At 37.5% G+C, this 12,283-nt stretch overlaps 1 protein-coding gene across 6 annotated transcripts in view; it reads left to right on the top strand.

The window, feature by feature from the left end:
- SWT1 (SWT1 RNA endoribonuclease homolog) overlaps window positions 1–12,283 on the top strand; it is a 35,857-nt gene that overhangs the window by 2,775 nt on the left and 20,799 nt on the right. For 4 of the 6 annotated variants that reach the window (XM_062606285.1, XM_062606284.1, XM_062606286.1 and 1 more), the window contains 9 exons: window positions 1,726–1,784; window positions 3,532–4,276; window positions 5,533–5,640; window positions 5,777–5,833; window positions 6,428–6,557; window positions 6,680–6,781; window positions 9,444–9,632; window positions 10,204–10,297; window positions 11,551–11,687. In XM_062606285.1, the coding sequence (XP_062462269.1) occupies window positions 1,726–1,784; window positions 3,532–4,276; window positions 5,533–5,640; window positions 5,777–5,833; window positions 6,428–6,557; window positions 6,680–6,781; window positions 9,444–9,632; window positions 10,204–10,297; window positions 11,551–11,687 (1,621 nt within the window). The remainder of the gene's footprint in view (window positions 1–1,725; window positions 1,785–3,531; window positions 4,277–5,532; window positions 5,641–5,776; window positions 5,834–6,427; window positions 6,558–6,679; window positions 6,782–9,443; window positions 9,633–10,203; window positions 10,298–11,550; window positions 11,688–12,283) is intronic. The other 2 variants (XM_062606287.1, XM_062606288.1) reach the window with 2 other exon arrangements.

Genomic DNA, 12,283 nt, shown 5'->3' with positions numbered 1-12,283 from the left:
GTATTGCTGGTATTGGTCATGAGTGTATAGTTCACTGATTGCCTGTTAACTGAGTTGTTAATAAACCAATAAACCCCTTAGATGCCTTTTGATGACAATCAAGTTGAACAGGTCTTCCTGCAGCAAATTGCATGGATGGGATTCTCAGTGGAAGTAGCCTTTAACAGCCTCCATTGGTTTTGCTGCTGTCACAACTCCAGGACCAACCACAGGCAGAAGCTTTCAAAATTTAATTAATTCGTCAGGATTCCAATGATTTCTGCAACTCTTTTATTTTCATGAAGTGCTTTCTAATGTGGAAGTAAAATAGCTAAGGTCTCACAGGTTTTTTATGGACTTCCCTAAGCAGGAAAACCTCTGCAGCAGTGACCTAATGGCCTTACTCAGTCCCTGTGACCCAATTGAAGGAGTAAATTATTTGCTAAAGGATGTGTTGTCTGGAGCTTCCTTATCTGAAGTAATCCAGTGCTGTCCTTTGTTGTAATGTCCTGCACCCGGCTGCAGTTTTGGGAAAACAAAGTCATATAACCCTATCTCAACCTGGTTGGAAGACGTATGTGACTCAGACCTGGTCAGAGTCAATATACTTGCTTGGAATGAAGGCACAAATAAGGCCAGATGCTGAAACTCTTCAACAGACTAGAGAGAGAGCCCTGCCCTTTTATGTTCATGTTCTTTAGAGTGTTATTCCGCAAGGGCCCATGCATGATTGTTGTCCCTTATACTGTGGTGTCCCCTATTTGACCCTATCCTTTAGGTCAGCATTTTTTACAGTCCTGTGGAGGCTCATCAGTTTCAAACAAGTGGGTCAGAACAATCCTGCTGACGCAGTAGTGAAAGCTAACATCCTTTGTTTGCTTCATTTATGATAATTCCTGTAAGGCCTCCCATATTTGAATGCAAATGGTATCTGAGACAAACTCAATTTAAGCAGTGTTTGAGAGAAACTTGCTTAAGCAGTGTTTGAGACAAGCTCAGTTTCCAGGCTTTCACAAACACGAAGGTGTGTAAAAAAATTCGTATCAACAGGGTCTGTCATTTTGCTGCTTTCTGTTCTCTCCCATAGCTGCAATAATAAACTTTCCGTTCTGAACTGATCAAAGTTGCCTTCCGGTTATTCCACAACATGCATGTGACAGCTTGCAATATAGATATGCCAAGCAGTGACATGACGGCTTTCTAAATAAGGGTTGTTCAAATTCTTTGTTTGGGGACTATCTTCACTCTTAACCAGGTCTATGTAACTGCAGTTTCACATTGGTCCACCTTATTATTAGATCTGATGAAAATTAGTAATGCATATCTTCTGCAGAAAAACCTCTTGTAGAAAGATCCTCTTTGGCCTTACCTAGTAGGTAGCTGGAAGCAGTCTTTGGGTCACTTTCTTTGTCACCAAGAATTTTTGTAAATATACAAAAATGTATGTTTGCATATTCATGTACTTGTAAAGTATATGAAACACATGAATCCTAAATGTGTTTTACTTGGGCTTTCTCTGTTTATACCCCAGGGCTGTGTGACACATTCAGTTTTTCCCCTTGTGTTGTTCTTAAATAGAACAAAATCTAAATACTAAATTATAACAAGGTATGTGGTTGCCTTTTTCAAGGTTAACTTGTTCAAAATCAAACTGAATCTAGTATGAAGTAATAGATTGTTGAATCTTATGAAGCTTTTTTTAACTGTAGTTTCCTCTATAAGCCCTTGGATTTTTCCTTCTTTCAGAACATTGAAGACGTAAGATCTTACAACTGTACTATGAAAGGAGAGACAGAATTTCAGAGGTAATTTATTGGAACTGCTTAAAGAGGTCTGTTATTGTTTTATTTTTTTAAGACTGAATTTAAGAATTTTGTTTTACTTGTTCACCAAATAAAATGTTATTTTAACTGATAAAATGGTGTTGGTGTTGCATTAATGAGGGGATCCTGTCTAAGCTGGGCAATTTGAGAGGGTTTAGAATTACATTTTTTTAACTCTTACTTGAAAAAAATTACTTTTTTTAAACTTGTAGTATGCTGCTACACTTCAGATGAGGTAGAAATTTTATCTTTCCAGTACTGCTGTCATAAAAATATCTTTTTTTCCTTTGTCTTGAGTACTGCCTTGTTGGTCTATTGCATATCACATGTTTTGTTAGCAAAGGAGGCTCCAGTGAAGTCTGGTGGGTAGTTCTGCAGTGAACTTAATACCTTTACTAGGTTCTGGTATTTCTGAAATGATTGATTTCTCCTGGTGCTTGGAGTAATTGATTCCAAGACAAAGAAAGTAATGTTTCACCTTGAGTATAGCAAATATAAACAGTGTTTGAAAAGTGCTTTGTATAAAGCGAGAATGTTCTCATGAATCCTCAGACACCAAATAGCATATTTCCAGGCAAGATACTGCCTGGCTTATAGCCAGATAATCAGAATCATAGAATGGTTAGGGTTGGAAAGGACCTTAAGATCATGTAGTTCCAACCCCCTTGCCATGAGCCAGGGACACTTCACTCTAGACCAGGTCACCCAAGGCTCTATCCAATCTGGCCTTGAACACTGGCTATGGGTTGTTTCTTAATCATGGTAAAATCCTGTTGCAGCTTCTCTGTTTAACTGGAGTTGTAAGTTGCAGGATACTTAGCTGCATGTACACATGCTGCTAAACATGTTTGTTAGTACAGTATAATGGAACCATAAACCAGTAGCTACGTTCATGCCAGAACTCTGTCCAGTAATTTATCCTAATAGTGGCCAGTAGGGCTTGTATTGGAAGGAATATGTGAAACAAGACAAATAGAATTTTTTTTTTTTCCTGTTTTATACTCTTCCAGCTTCTAAGAACCAGGTAGGGATCTCCTAATTCTGAAATTGTAATGGCAATCTGTGCATTTAAGTTACCTGGCCTACATGAGTTTGTCAAATGGCCTTTACCTCCCCAACAGTTTTGAGAACACTGTTATAGAGCAGGGTAGAAACTTCCTTTGGATTATTTTAAACCTAGTGTATAGATTTTTTAATATTTTTTCTGCTCTTACAAGAAAGTTTCCAATTCAGTTTTCATATTCACTACTTCTGTAAAATTGTCCCCATCAATTATTCCTTTTCCTGGTTCTCCAGTCTGTCTGTTCTGCACTGTTTGAAAGCTGTGCAGTGTTTGGTGCTGGCAACAAAGCTGAACTGAGACACATTTGAATTTTAGGGTGACGCACCTCGTATCATTACACTTCTGTTAAAAATTATCTGTGTGATGAAACTAGTCTTTGAAGGGCATCTTAAACTAATAGATAGTGAATGCAGAAAAAGCTTTTTCTCAATTTGATAAGCTAAAATAGCTGTCCAGCTGGGAAAACAATGTAAATACTAAAAATGGTGCGTCAGACAGCACAGGTATTGCTGCAGTTTCATATTTAAGAATGTAGTGAACCAGTACTCATAAATACTTAGCCATGACTGCCTAAATCAAATGCAGTCTTTTTTTTTTTTTTTGCTTTGTTTGTTTATTCTTGCATTAACTGAGCTAGATTACATTTCTTTTCTCATGTTTCTGTAGATTCAAAACAGAGAAAGATGGGCAAGAGGAGAAGCAAGAACGAAGTTCTCATAGTTCTCATGGCAATGACGGAAAATCCAGAGGAAAATCTTCAAATAGAAACAAAATCACAGACAATTCTTTAATCCAAACTAAAAAGCAAAAGAAAGTAGTTATTGAATTTAAAGACAGAGAAATTAAACATGGAAAAAGTACGCGCACTCCTGATGTTGTGACTACTAGCAAGGAAAGTTACAACAAAAGTCATCTTGATGGGACAGAAGGAAAAAGACTCTATAGCTTTGCGGTTCAGAGGAGCAAGGCGCTGAAGAAAAAGACGGAGAAGGCTGAACTTTGTAAACTAAAGTTAAAAAGGGAACAAACTATGTTGGAAAAAATTAGGTCATCTGTCAATGATTCACATGTACCACATAAAAAGGCACATGGAAAAAAAATGAGTGAAGATGTCAGAAATTCAAAAAAGCGCTCTGACACCTCTACACGGACTGTGCATGGTAATAGGTCTTTCACTAAGAGGCCAAATATATTATCTAGTACTTGGGAAGAAGAGTATGAAGATGAATGTGAAGAGTTTTCTAAGAAAAAACAGCATGTGAGTAAACATACACCCTCACGCTATTCGACTGAAATACAACGATGGGACTCTTGTAAACAGAAGAAACAGAATGCCGATTCTTATAAAGCTGCTGGTAATACAGAGAAAGAAAAAAGGGACTTCAAAGCCACATCATTATGTTTTAAGCAGGTAATGAGAACCCAATTCTTGTTTCAGGCTAGTTTCTGAAGGACAGGCAGTTTTTATCTAAGCAGACTGTCTTCTTACAGATTTTGAAAAGGATTTCATAGCTAACCAGGTGAATCTTTCTGATCCCAGTTAAACCATGTTAAAATGTTTCTCTGCTAAATGGTTAAATAAACTAGAATAAAGATCTTGCATATTAGGATTGTATCTGCACATGCACTTTCATAGTGTTGCTATTAAGGGATGTGGAATACTTCCATTTTGGTTTAACTAAATTTTGGGGAAGACTGACATGGTTGTATCATTTTTTGAGTGAATAAACTGAACCAATAAAAGCCTGCATGCTAAACAGGTGCTCATTGCTGACAAAGTAATGCCAGGAGAATTTCTTGTAGGTCTAGGACTAAATTTGTGTGTTTGCTGCAGAACTTCATGTTTGGCTGTGATTGATTTATTTCTGAGTTCTAGCTTGTAATTGACTCTGGACCTTAAATTTATCTTGAGCATGGTTATTTTTTGTTTTTCTTGATTTCAGTTCACATGAAGGTAGCGTGATCATTTTGTGTGTACACAAAGATGGTAATGACATACAGAATAATGGAATCGTTGAGGTTGGAAGGCTCCTCTGGAGATCATCTAGTTCACCCCCCTTGCTGAAGCAGGGTCTTCTAGAGCAGGTTGCCAGGACTGTCCAGTCAGGTTTTGAATATCTCTAAGGATAGAGACTCCACAACCTCCCTGGGAAGCTTGTTTAAGCACTTTTACTGAAATAAATGGAGGTTTTAATGTTCAGATGGAATATGCTGTGTTTCAGTTTGTGCCCATTGCCTCTTCTCCTGGAACTGGCCACTGCTAAGAATCTACATCCTCACATCAGATGTTTATAAACATTGATAAGACTCCTCTAGGCAAAAGAGTACCAGCTCTTTCAGAATCTTGTATGACATGCCTCAGTCCTTTAATCATCTTAGTGACCCTTTGCTTAAATCAGTCTTTTAAATCTGTGTCTGTCTTGTATTGCCCAGAGCAAGAATTGTCTTGTCCAGAGCCAGAATAACATAGTCACAAACCCACAGGAGATTGGAAAAATGGGCTTACAGTGTAATCCACTATATTTATTTGAAAATAAAAACCATTTTGAAAGGATGCTGTAGGTTCTAAGCCCTTTTGAAAGGATACTGTAGATGCTTCATCATGGATATTGAAAATATGTTTTATGTTACCTCTTCAATTCACTTGGGATATTCATTGTTCTCTAGACGACTGATAGATGTTCTACTTCCATTCCTACTTGTTTCTCGAATTTTGAAGTCCCATGCACCTCTGACACCTACCAAGAAGGTGAGGACACAAAGTCTGTCCAAAAGGTTAGTGCTGTAGTTATTTAACTCTGAAGAGCTGTATTTCAAAACTCTTTGACATAGACATTATTTGTTCTTCAGTCTTTCCTTGATATTTTGTGGTGTTGGTATTTAATTTTTTATTTTTTTTTAATTCCTACAGAGTTCTGAAGTCTTTCCACCTCTTCAAGACAGTCAGATCTCTGAAACAGACCATGAGGTTAGCAATACTGTAACACTTCTATGTTGCATTAAAAAATCATTGGTACTGAGGTTGTATAGCTGGAAAATTCCCTGACCTTTGCTAGTATTTTGCATTGTTGTGTTATGATCTGTACTTCAAAAAATGTGAAGCATTTTTTTCAAATACTAAACGAACTTGCTGAAGTATTGCTCATCAGGAACTTTCAGAGATAGAAGATTGGCTTTCTATTACTCTCTGCAATGTAGGGCACCAACATAGTTGCATCTATGTCATTTTCCATCTTGTCTCTTTTCCAACTTGAAAGTTATATTTTCTAAGAAATGCCAGTCAGGAAACTCTATGAGGCAAAAATGGAAAAAAGTTTCGGGGTACTAGGTACAAATGTCATAAACAAATCTTCCTTTGAGGCTGTATTTCAGATATCTTTTGTGGGCTTCTTACAGCAGAGGATATGCAATAAGTTCTCATGACTTTACATTTGCTGTACCAGTTTCAAATTATTCATGCTTCATTTTTAGTCGGTGTTAACAGCATTTATGTGGAAGTATCTTTTTTGGGAACAATTCATACAGGATTACTTAAAATTGATGCAGATTGTTTTCATTGTAGATGCAGATAATTGAAGATTTGCATGTTGCCCGTGTTCAGAAGAGGATGATGCTGTCTGTAGTAGAGACTTGTGGAGAACTTACAAGTATGGAAATAGATCTTCCAGAGCAGGATTTAAATACTTCTGCTGGTATGTCATGGGTTGATGTTCTTTGGTATCTACTTGCAAGTAGCTAATGTTCTGAATAGAGTGTGCACAACTGATTTTTAGGTGTTTTTTCCTCAACTTTTTTTTTCTTTTTTTTTCTCCAGAGACTTTTCCTTCTGGTCTGAACATACTAGTGGTGATTGACACAAATATAATGATTAGTCACCTTGAGTTTGTCAGATCCCTGAAATGTGAGAATATACCAGGTATGTGAGTACATGGTGATCAATACGTCATTTTAAGAAAATAGAGATGTTGTAAGAACTTGAGGCAACGTGAAGGAAAACTAACTTGGGCTCCTTAAAAAGGCAGCAGGTTTCTTACAGAGACAGAAAGTTCACACTTAAGAGGCAGGTTCTGTGAACCCAGATAAGCTGCCTCCCAAGGAAAGTTCAGCTGTGAAAGTAGAACCTACTATGCTTATATCTACATACCTATAGAGAATCATGGTCAGTGTTCCCATGAACATGTGTGAATACTTAGAGGTAAGGAAGTCTTGCCTATTGTAAAAACATACTTTTAAGCATTTAGTCCACTGGTGGTAATCACGTTTCCTACTTTTTTTTTTATTTTTAATTTCCTACAAATCTGAGAACATTTAAAATCGGATAAGCAGTCAGTGTTTTTGGTTTTTGTTTTTATTTTTCTCTTGGTAAACATCACAGAATTCACAGAATGTGTGAGCAATTTCTCAGGAATTCCAATTGCAGACCCTGGCTGTAATGTTGGCTTTAATAGGTTGTGAAGCTTTTAGTAATTTTATGTTAGCAGGATTAGGATCCTGCATGTGAGTTGTTGGTAGACATATTTGGCATCTGTGTTCAATGGCTTAATGTCCGGCTGGAGACCAGTAATGAGTGGTGTCCCTCAGGGATCGGTGTTGGGACCGATCTTGTTTAACATCTTTGTTGCTGACATGGACAGTGGGATTGAGTGCGCCCTCAGCAAGTTTGCCAATGACACCAAGCTGTGTGGTTCGGTTGATATGCTGGAGGGAAGGAATGCCATCCAGAGGGACCTCAACACACTTGTGAGGTGGGCTGATGCCAACCTCATGAGGTTTAACCAAGCCAAGTGTGCATGGTCCTACACCTGGGTTGGAACAATCCCAGGCACAGCTACAGGTTGGGCAGAGAAGAGATTCAGAGCAGCCCTGTAGAGAAAGACTTGGGGGTATTAGTTGATGAGAAAATGAACATGAGCAGGCAGTGTGCACTTGCAGCCCAGAAAGCCAACCGTATCCTGGGCTGTATCAGAAGGAGCGTGACCAGCGGGTTGAAGGAGATGATCCTGCCCCTCTACTCTGCTCTTGTGAGACCTCACCTGGAGTATTGTGTGCAGTTCTGGTGTCCTCAACATAAAAAAGACATGGAACTGTTGGGACAAGTCCAGAGAAGGGCCAGAAGGATGCTCAGGGGACTGGAGCACCTCCTGTATGAAGATAGGCTGAGAAAGTTGGGGCTGTTTAGCCTGGAGAACAGAAGGCTGCATGGAGACCTCATAGCAGCCTTCCAGTATCTGAAGGGGGGCTGTAAGGATGCTGGAGAGGGACTCTTCATTAGGGACTGTAGTGACAGGACAAGGGGTAATGGGTTCAAACTTAAACAGGGGAAGTTTAGACTGGATATAAGGAAGAAATTCTTTCCTGTAAGGGTGGTGAGGCACTGGAATAGGTTGCCCAGGGAGGTTGTGAATGCTCCAACCCTGTCAGTGCTCAAGGCCGTGTTGGACGAAGCCTTGGGTGAGATGGCTTTGTGTGAGGTGTCCCTGCCCGTGTCAGGGGGGTTGGAACTAGATGATCTTAAGGTCCTTTCCAACCCTAACTATTCTATGATTCTCTTCTATGATTCTATCTATCAGAATATATAAGGTTCTTTGATACTTTCAGTTAACAAGTACACTTATTCTGGCCACCTGGAAAATAACATTAATAAGGGAGTGAGTAATTTTCAAGACTGTATCTTACTCTATTTCTCTTTCGCATATTAGGAAGAGCATTGCATTGTGTATCCTGGAATGCCTTTTTTAGACTATTGCAGCTCCCAATTTCTGGTCCTGCACCAGAGCCATTATATTCAGAAGGTTGCTGATTCCTGACCTTTCTATTACAAAGCAGATGGATGCTAATGTATTTTTTCAAGATGGCATTCTTATTGTGAATGAGAAGGAAAACAGTTTTTGTCCTGAATGAAACAATAGAACAGTCATTAAATTAAATTCAGTCATTAAATTTCTGATACACCATGTATTTCATATATAATGGTTTTAAAATTCAGACCATACTTACATACAAATGTAGCCATGGTCAGTATTCATACTGCCTGTTCCTGTTTTAGGAATGCTGGTTGGCAAACTAGAAAAAACTGTTGCTCCTTTTATTTGGTGATTGTTTTGGCACATTGACTGTTAAGGTCATTCAGGTTTTTTGAGCCTTTTACTTCAGCTGCTGTCACCTTGTTTTACCATTTTACAGCTTGTTTGTGACAAGGTGATAATTGCTGCAAATATGCCGTATAATATTGCTACATACTGTTGTTAAAGCAGTCTGTTGATTAAAATCATGTCTTCCTTTTGTTTGCCTAATATTATAATTTTTACATGTAACCAATGTAGTGCCAGTTTGAGGTTAAATTAAGAAGAGGGAACCTGGCCTTTCTCAGTTGTTAATTTTTTTAATGCTAAATACTCCTGAGCATGGAATATGAAAACTACTGGCCAAAAAAGTGTGAACTTATGTAAATACAGTGTTTGACCTAAAAATTATCTGATTATCTGTAATAATTTGATTGGCTCTTTAAAATGTATTTGTTTTTTGGTTGTATTCTCTCCCTTTTCTTTCTTTTTTTTTTTTTCTTTTCTTCCTTCCAGGTGTTGGCAAACTTGCATTAATAATTCCCTGGGTTGTTCTACAAGAGCTGGACAACTTGAAGAAGGGGAAAATGCTGCAGCATGTTCGGGACAAAGCTATCCCTGCAGTCCAGTTCATCTACATGTGTCTCAAAAACCAAGATTCAAAATTGTGGGGACAATCCATGCAGCTTGCTTCTCAAAAAATATGTAATATATGTGCAATCAATTTGTTTTGGGTACTTAATCGTTTCGGTTTGCTTGGTGTGAACCTTAGCACTAAATTTTGAGTTAATACAGTCTTCACTTTGCAGTTTGCCAACTAAAATTCGGGAATAGCTTACAGAAGCCTTCAGAGCATATTCAGGGCTATAGCTTGCAAATACCTTATTCACATTAGTGCTTTGTTCATTATTGGTTTATTAGTTGTTTCTCACTTCTAGCTATATCTGTTGGTTATTAGGGGATTACTTAATGAGAATTCATCTAATTACTGTTACTTATGGACTAAGGCTATGTTGTGTGCTTTTGCTTGACTCAGTCATCACAAAATCTAACATACTTAAATTACATGTGGCTCACATGACCTTTTCTGGCAAAACATAGCATTATTGAGTGGCGTAGTACCTAGTATTTCAAAGCTTAGATTTGTGTTTAGATTATACTTCTCTGTCTTTGTTTGGGGACTATTAGATTTATGAACAGTACTGTGACTACACTGAAGAATGAATTGTGTTGAGTTACTCCTGAACATTCAGCTCATTTTTTACTAAATTTGCAGATGGCCTGAGTGACGAGAACAATGACGATCGTGTTTTACAATGTTGTCTGCAGTATCAGAACCTCTTTCCTCAAGCTGTTGTCATACTCTGCACGTGAGTTCCTGTGTGGTTTTAGGTCTCTTATGAGGTGGAAGCTAGTCTCATGCCAAATACACTATTTTCATATCTTAAAATGAAGAGCTGTTTCTAAAGTAAGCTTTTTGAAGAGCAGTCACCCTCTTTAAAGCTGGGGTAGAAGGATATAATAAAAAAAAGATTGTAGACTTAATCAGCTGCGTGTGCTTGAGGCCTGAAGTAGAATTAAGTTTATTCAGTATTCAATTTTAAATCTTTGTAAAGCATAGCTTTCTCAGATTTTATTCCAGTTTCTCATACAAATACTCCTGGAGTTACAAAATGAGAAAAAAGTATTTCTGTTAATGATTGAAATCCAGTTAGATACTTTGTTCCTGCTCACCTGTTTCAGGAACAGTGATAACCATTGTCAGGGGTTAATCTTAGAAAGAGGGAAGATGGCTTCTGTTCTTGTTTTGTGAGTGTAACGGCTGACTTATGAGTATTGATTATCAATTTTATACAAGTCACATGAAGCTAGTTTTTAAAGGGCTAATACTGTCTTGACAGGTACTGTAAAGAGCTTGCTTTGGTCCTTGCTAGAACCATTTCCTGCATAGTTGGAGTAAATAGGGTTAAGACCTTGCATCAGTTTAAGTTGACATGTGGATCAGGTTGTTGGTGAAAATACTATCTCAGTCACAGTACTGGTAGGGCTGTTGATAATGATTTAGGTTTCTCTGAATGAAGACTGAGAGGCGACTTCAGGTGTACTTTTCATCTGAAAATATATTTTATCAATGTAAGCAGTGGGAATTTTTTAGAAAGTACTAGGGTCCAACTTTGTACTGCATCTTTGTAGTAGTACTGCTGGAGCAGCGTATACTTCAGAGTGGCATCTGGAACAATGATTCAACCAGTAGAACAGTAAAAAATAGTGTCGAAAATGAGAATTTAATGTAGCAGTCGTATAAGATATTACTGTCTTAGAATTGCGTTGTTTGCATTCAAAGATTATAGCAACTCGGCATCATTGCTGTAGTATTTATAGCTGTTTTTTTCTTAAAGCAGTATAAAGCGGGAAACATTTTTCAGTATTTTTTTTTTTTCCTCAGAATAGATGCTTCAGTTAATTTTCTGGTTAAATTTTTTTAACTGCTTCTAGTTGCTTGAGAAAGAAAGCTTTGTATATAATGAAGCTCACAAAATAAGCTTACCAAAGACAATCTTTTCAGTGTGATTCTTTTAATGCAATGTCATAGTTATGTCAACAATTAATTCTCTTCTCCTAGGGATGATAAAAATTTATGTAATAAAGCCATTGTGAGTGAGGTCAAGGCATTCTGCAAAGCTGATTTAGTTACTGTTCTACAGAATCTGAATGTAAACATGCAGCAGAACTGTTTTGAGTTGCAGCAGACAAAATGTGGTAAGTTTGTTTAATGTGAATGTATGCATATGCTGGTTTTTGAGACACATAATAATCAGTGCAGATGAGGGAGAATAGTCTCTACTGTAACCAGTTTTTATATACTTTGAATCTTTGTAATGCTTTTCATTTGGGGCAAATTTTGGTTTTCAAAGATAAAATTGTTTTCTGAAAGTTGGAGACCTTTATTAACGCATTTGTCTCTTGTGTTCTGGGAAATTCAAATAGGATGTAGTTTTGTTTCACATTAAAAAACAACATGAATTTCCTGTATTCATAGTAATTTAAAAAGTATCCTGAACTTTTTAGGTCTGAAGAGAGGTTTTTCCAGCTGAGCATATTTGGGTCCTATTCTTAAGTAGTTGTAAAATTCAGTATGCTAAGATCACTCCTAGCATGTTGTGGTAATATCTTTACCTTCAACAGCAGAACTTCATTCTTGGGTTGCCTGTTCATTTTTCCAAAGACAGAATTCCAGCTTACAGTATTAAGAAGTGATCTTATACTCAGTGATAACCCCACTGACTGTATGTAGTCAAAGTTATTTAAGGAAAAAAGAAATGCAGAGTAATGTCACAAATGAATAAAGCTCTTGG

The sequence above is a fragment of the Pezoporus occidentalis genome, unplaced genomic scaffold (genome assembly GCF_034315485.1).
Source record: "Pezoporus occidentalis ecotype Australia unplaced genomic scaffold, CSIRO_AGI_Poc_V1 ctg95, whole genome shotgun sequence".
NCBI classification, from domain to species: domain Eukaryota; kingdom Metazoa; phylum Chordata; class Aves; order Psittaciformes; family Psittacidae; genus Pezoporus; species Pezoporus occidentalis.
Note: the sequence above shows the minus strand (reverse complement) of the source record. Positions and strands in the feature narration are given on the sequence as shown.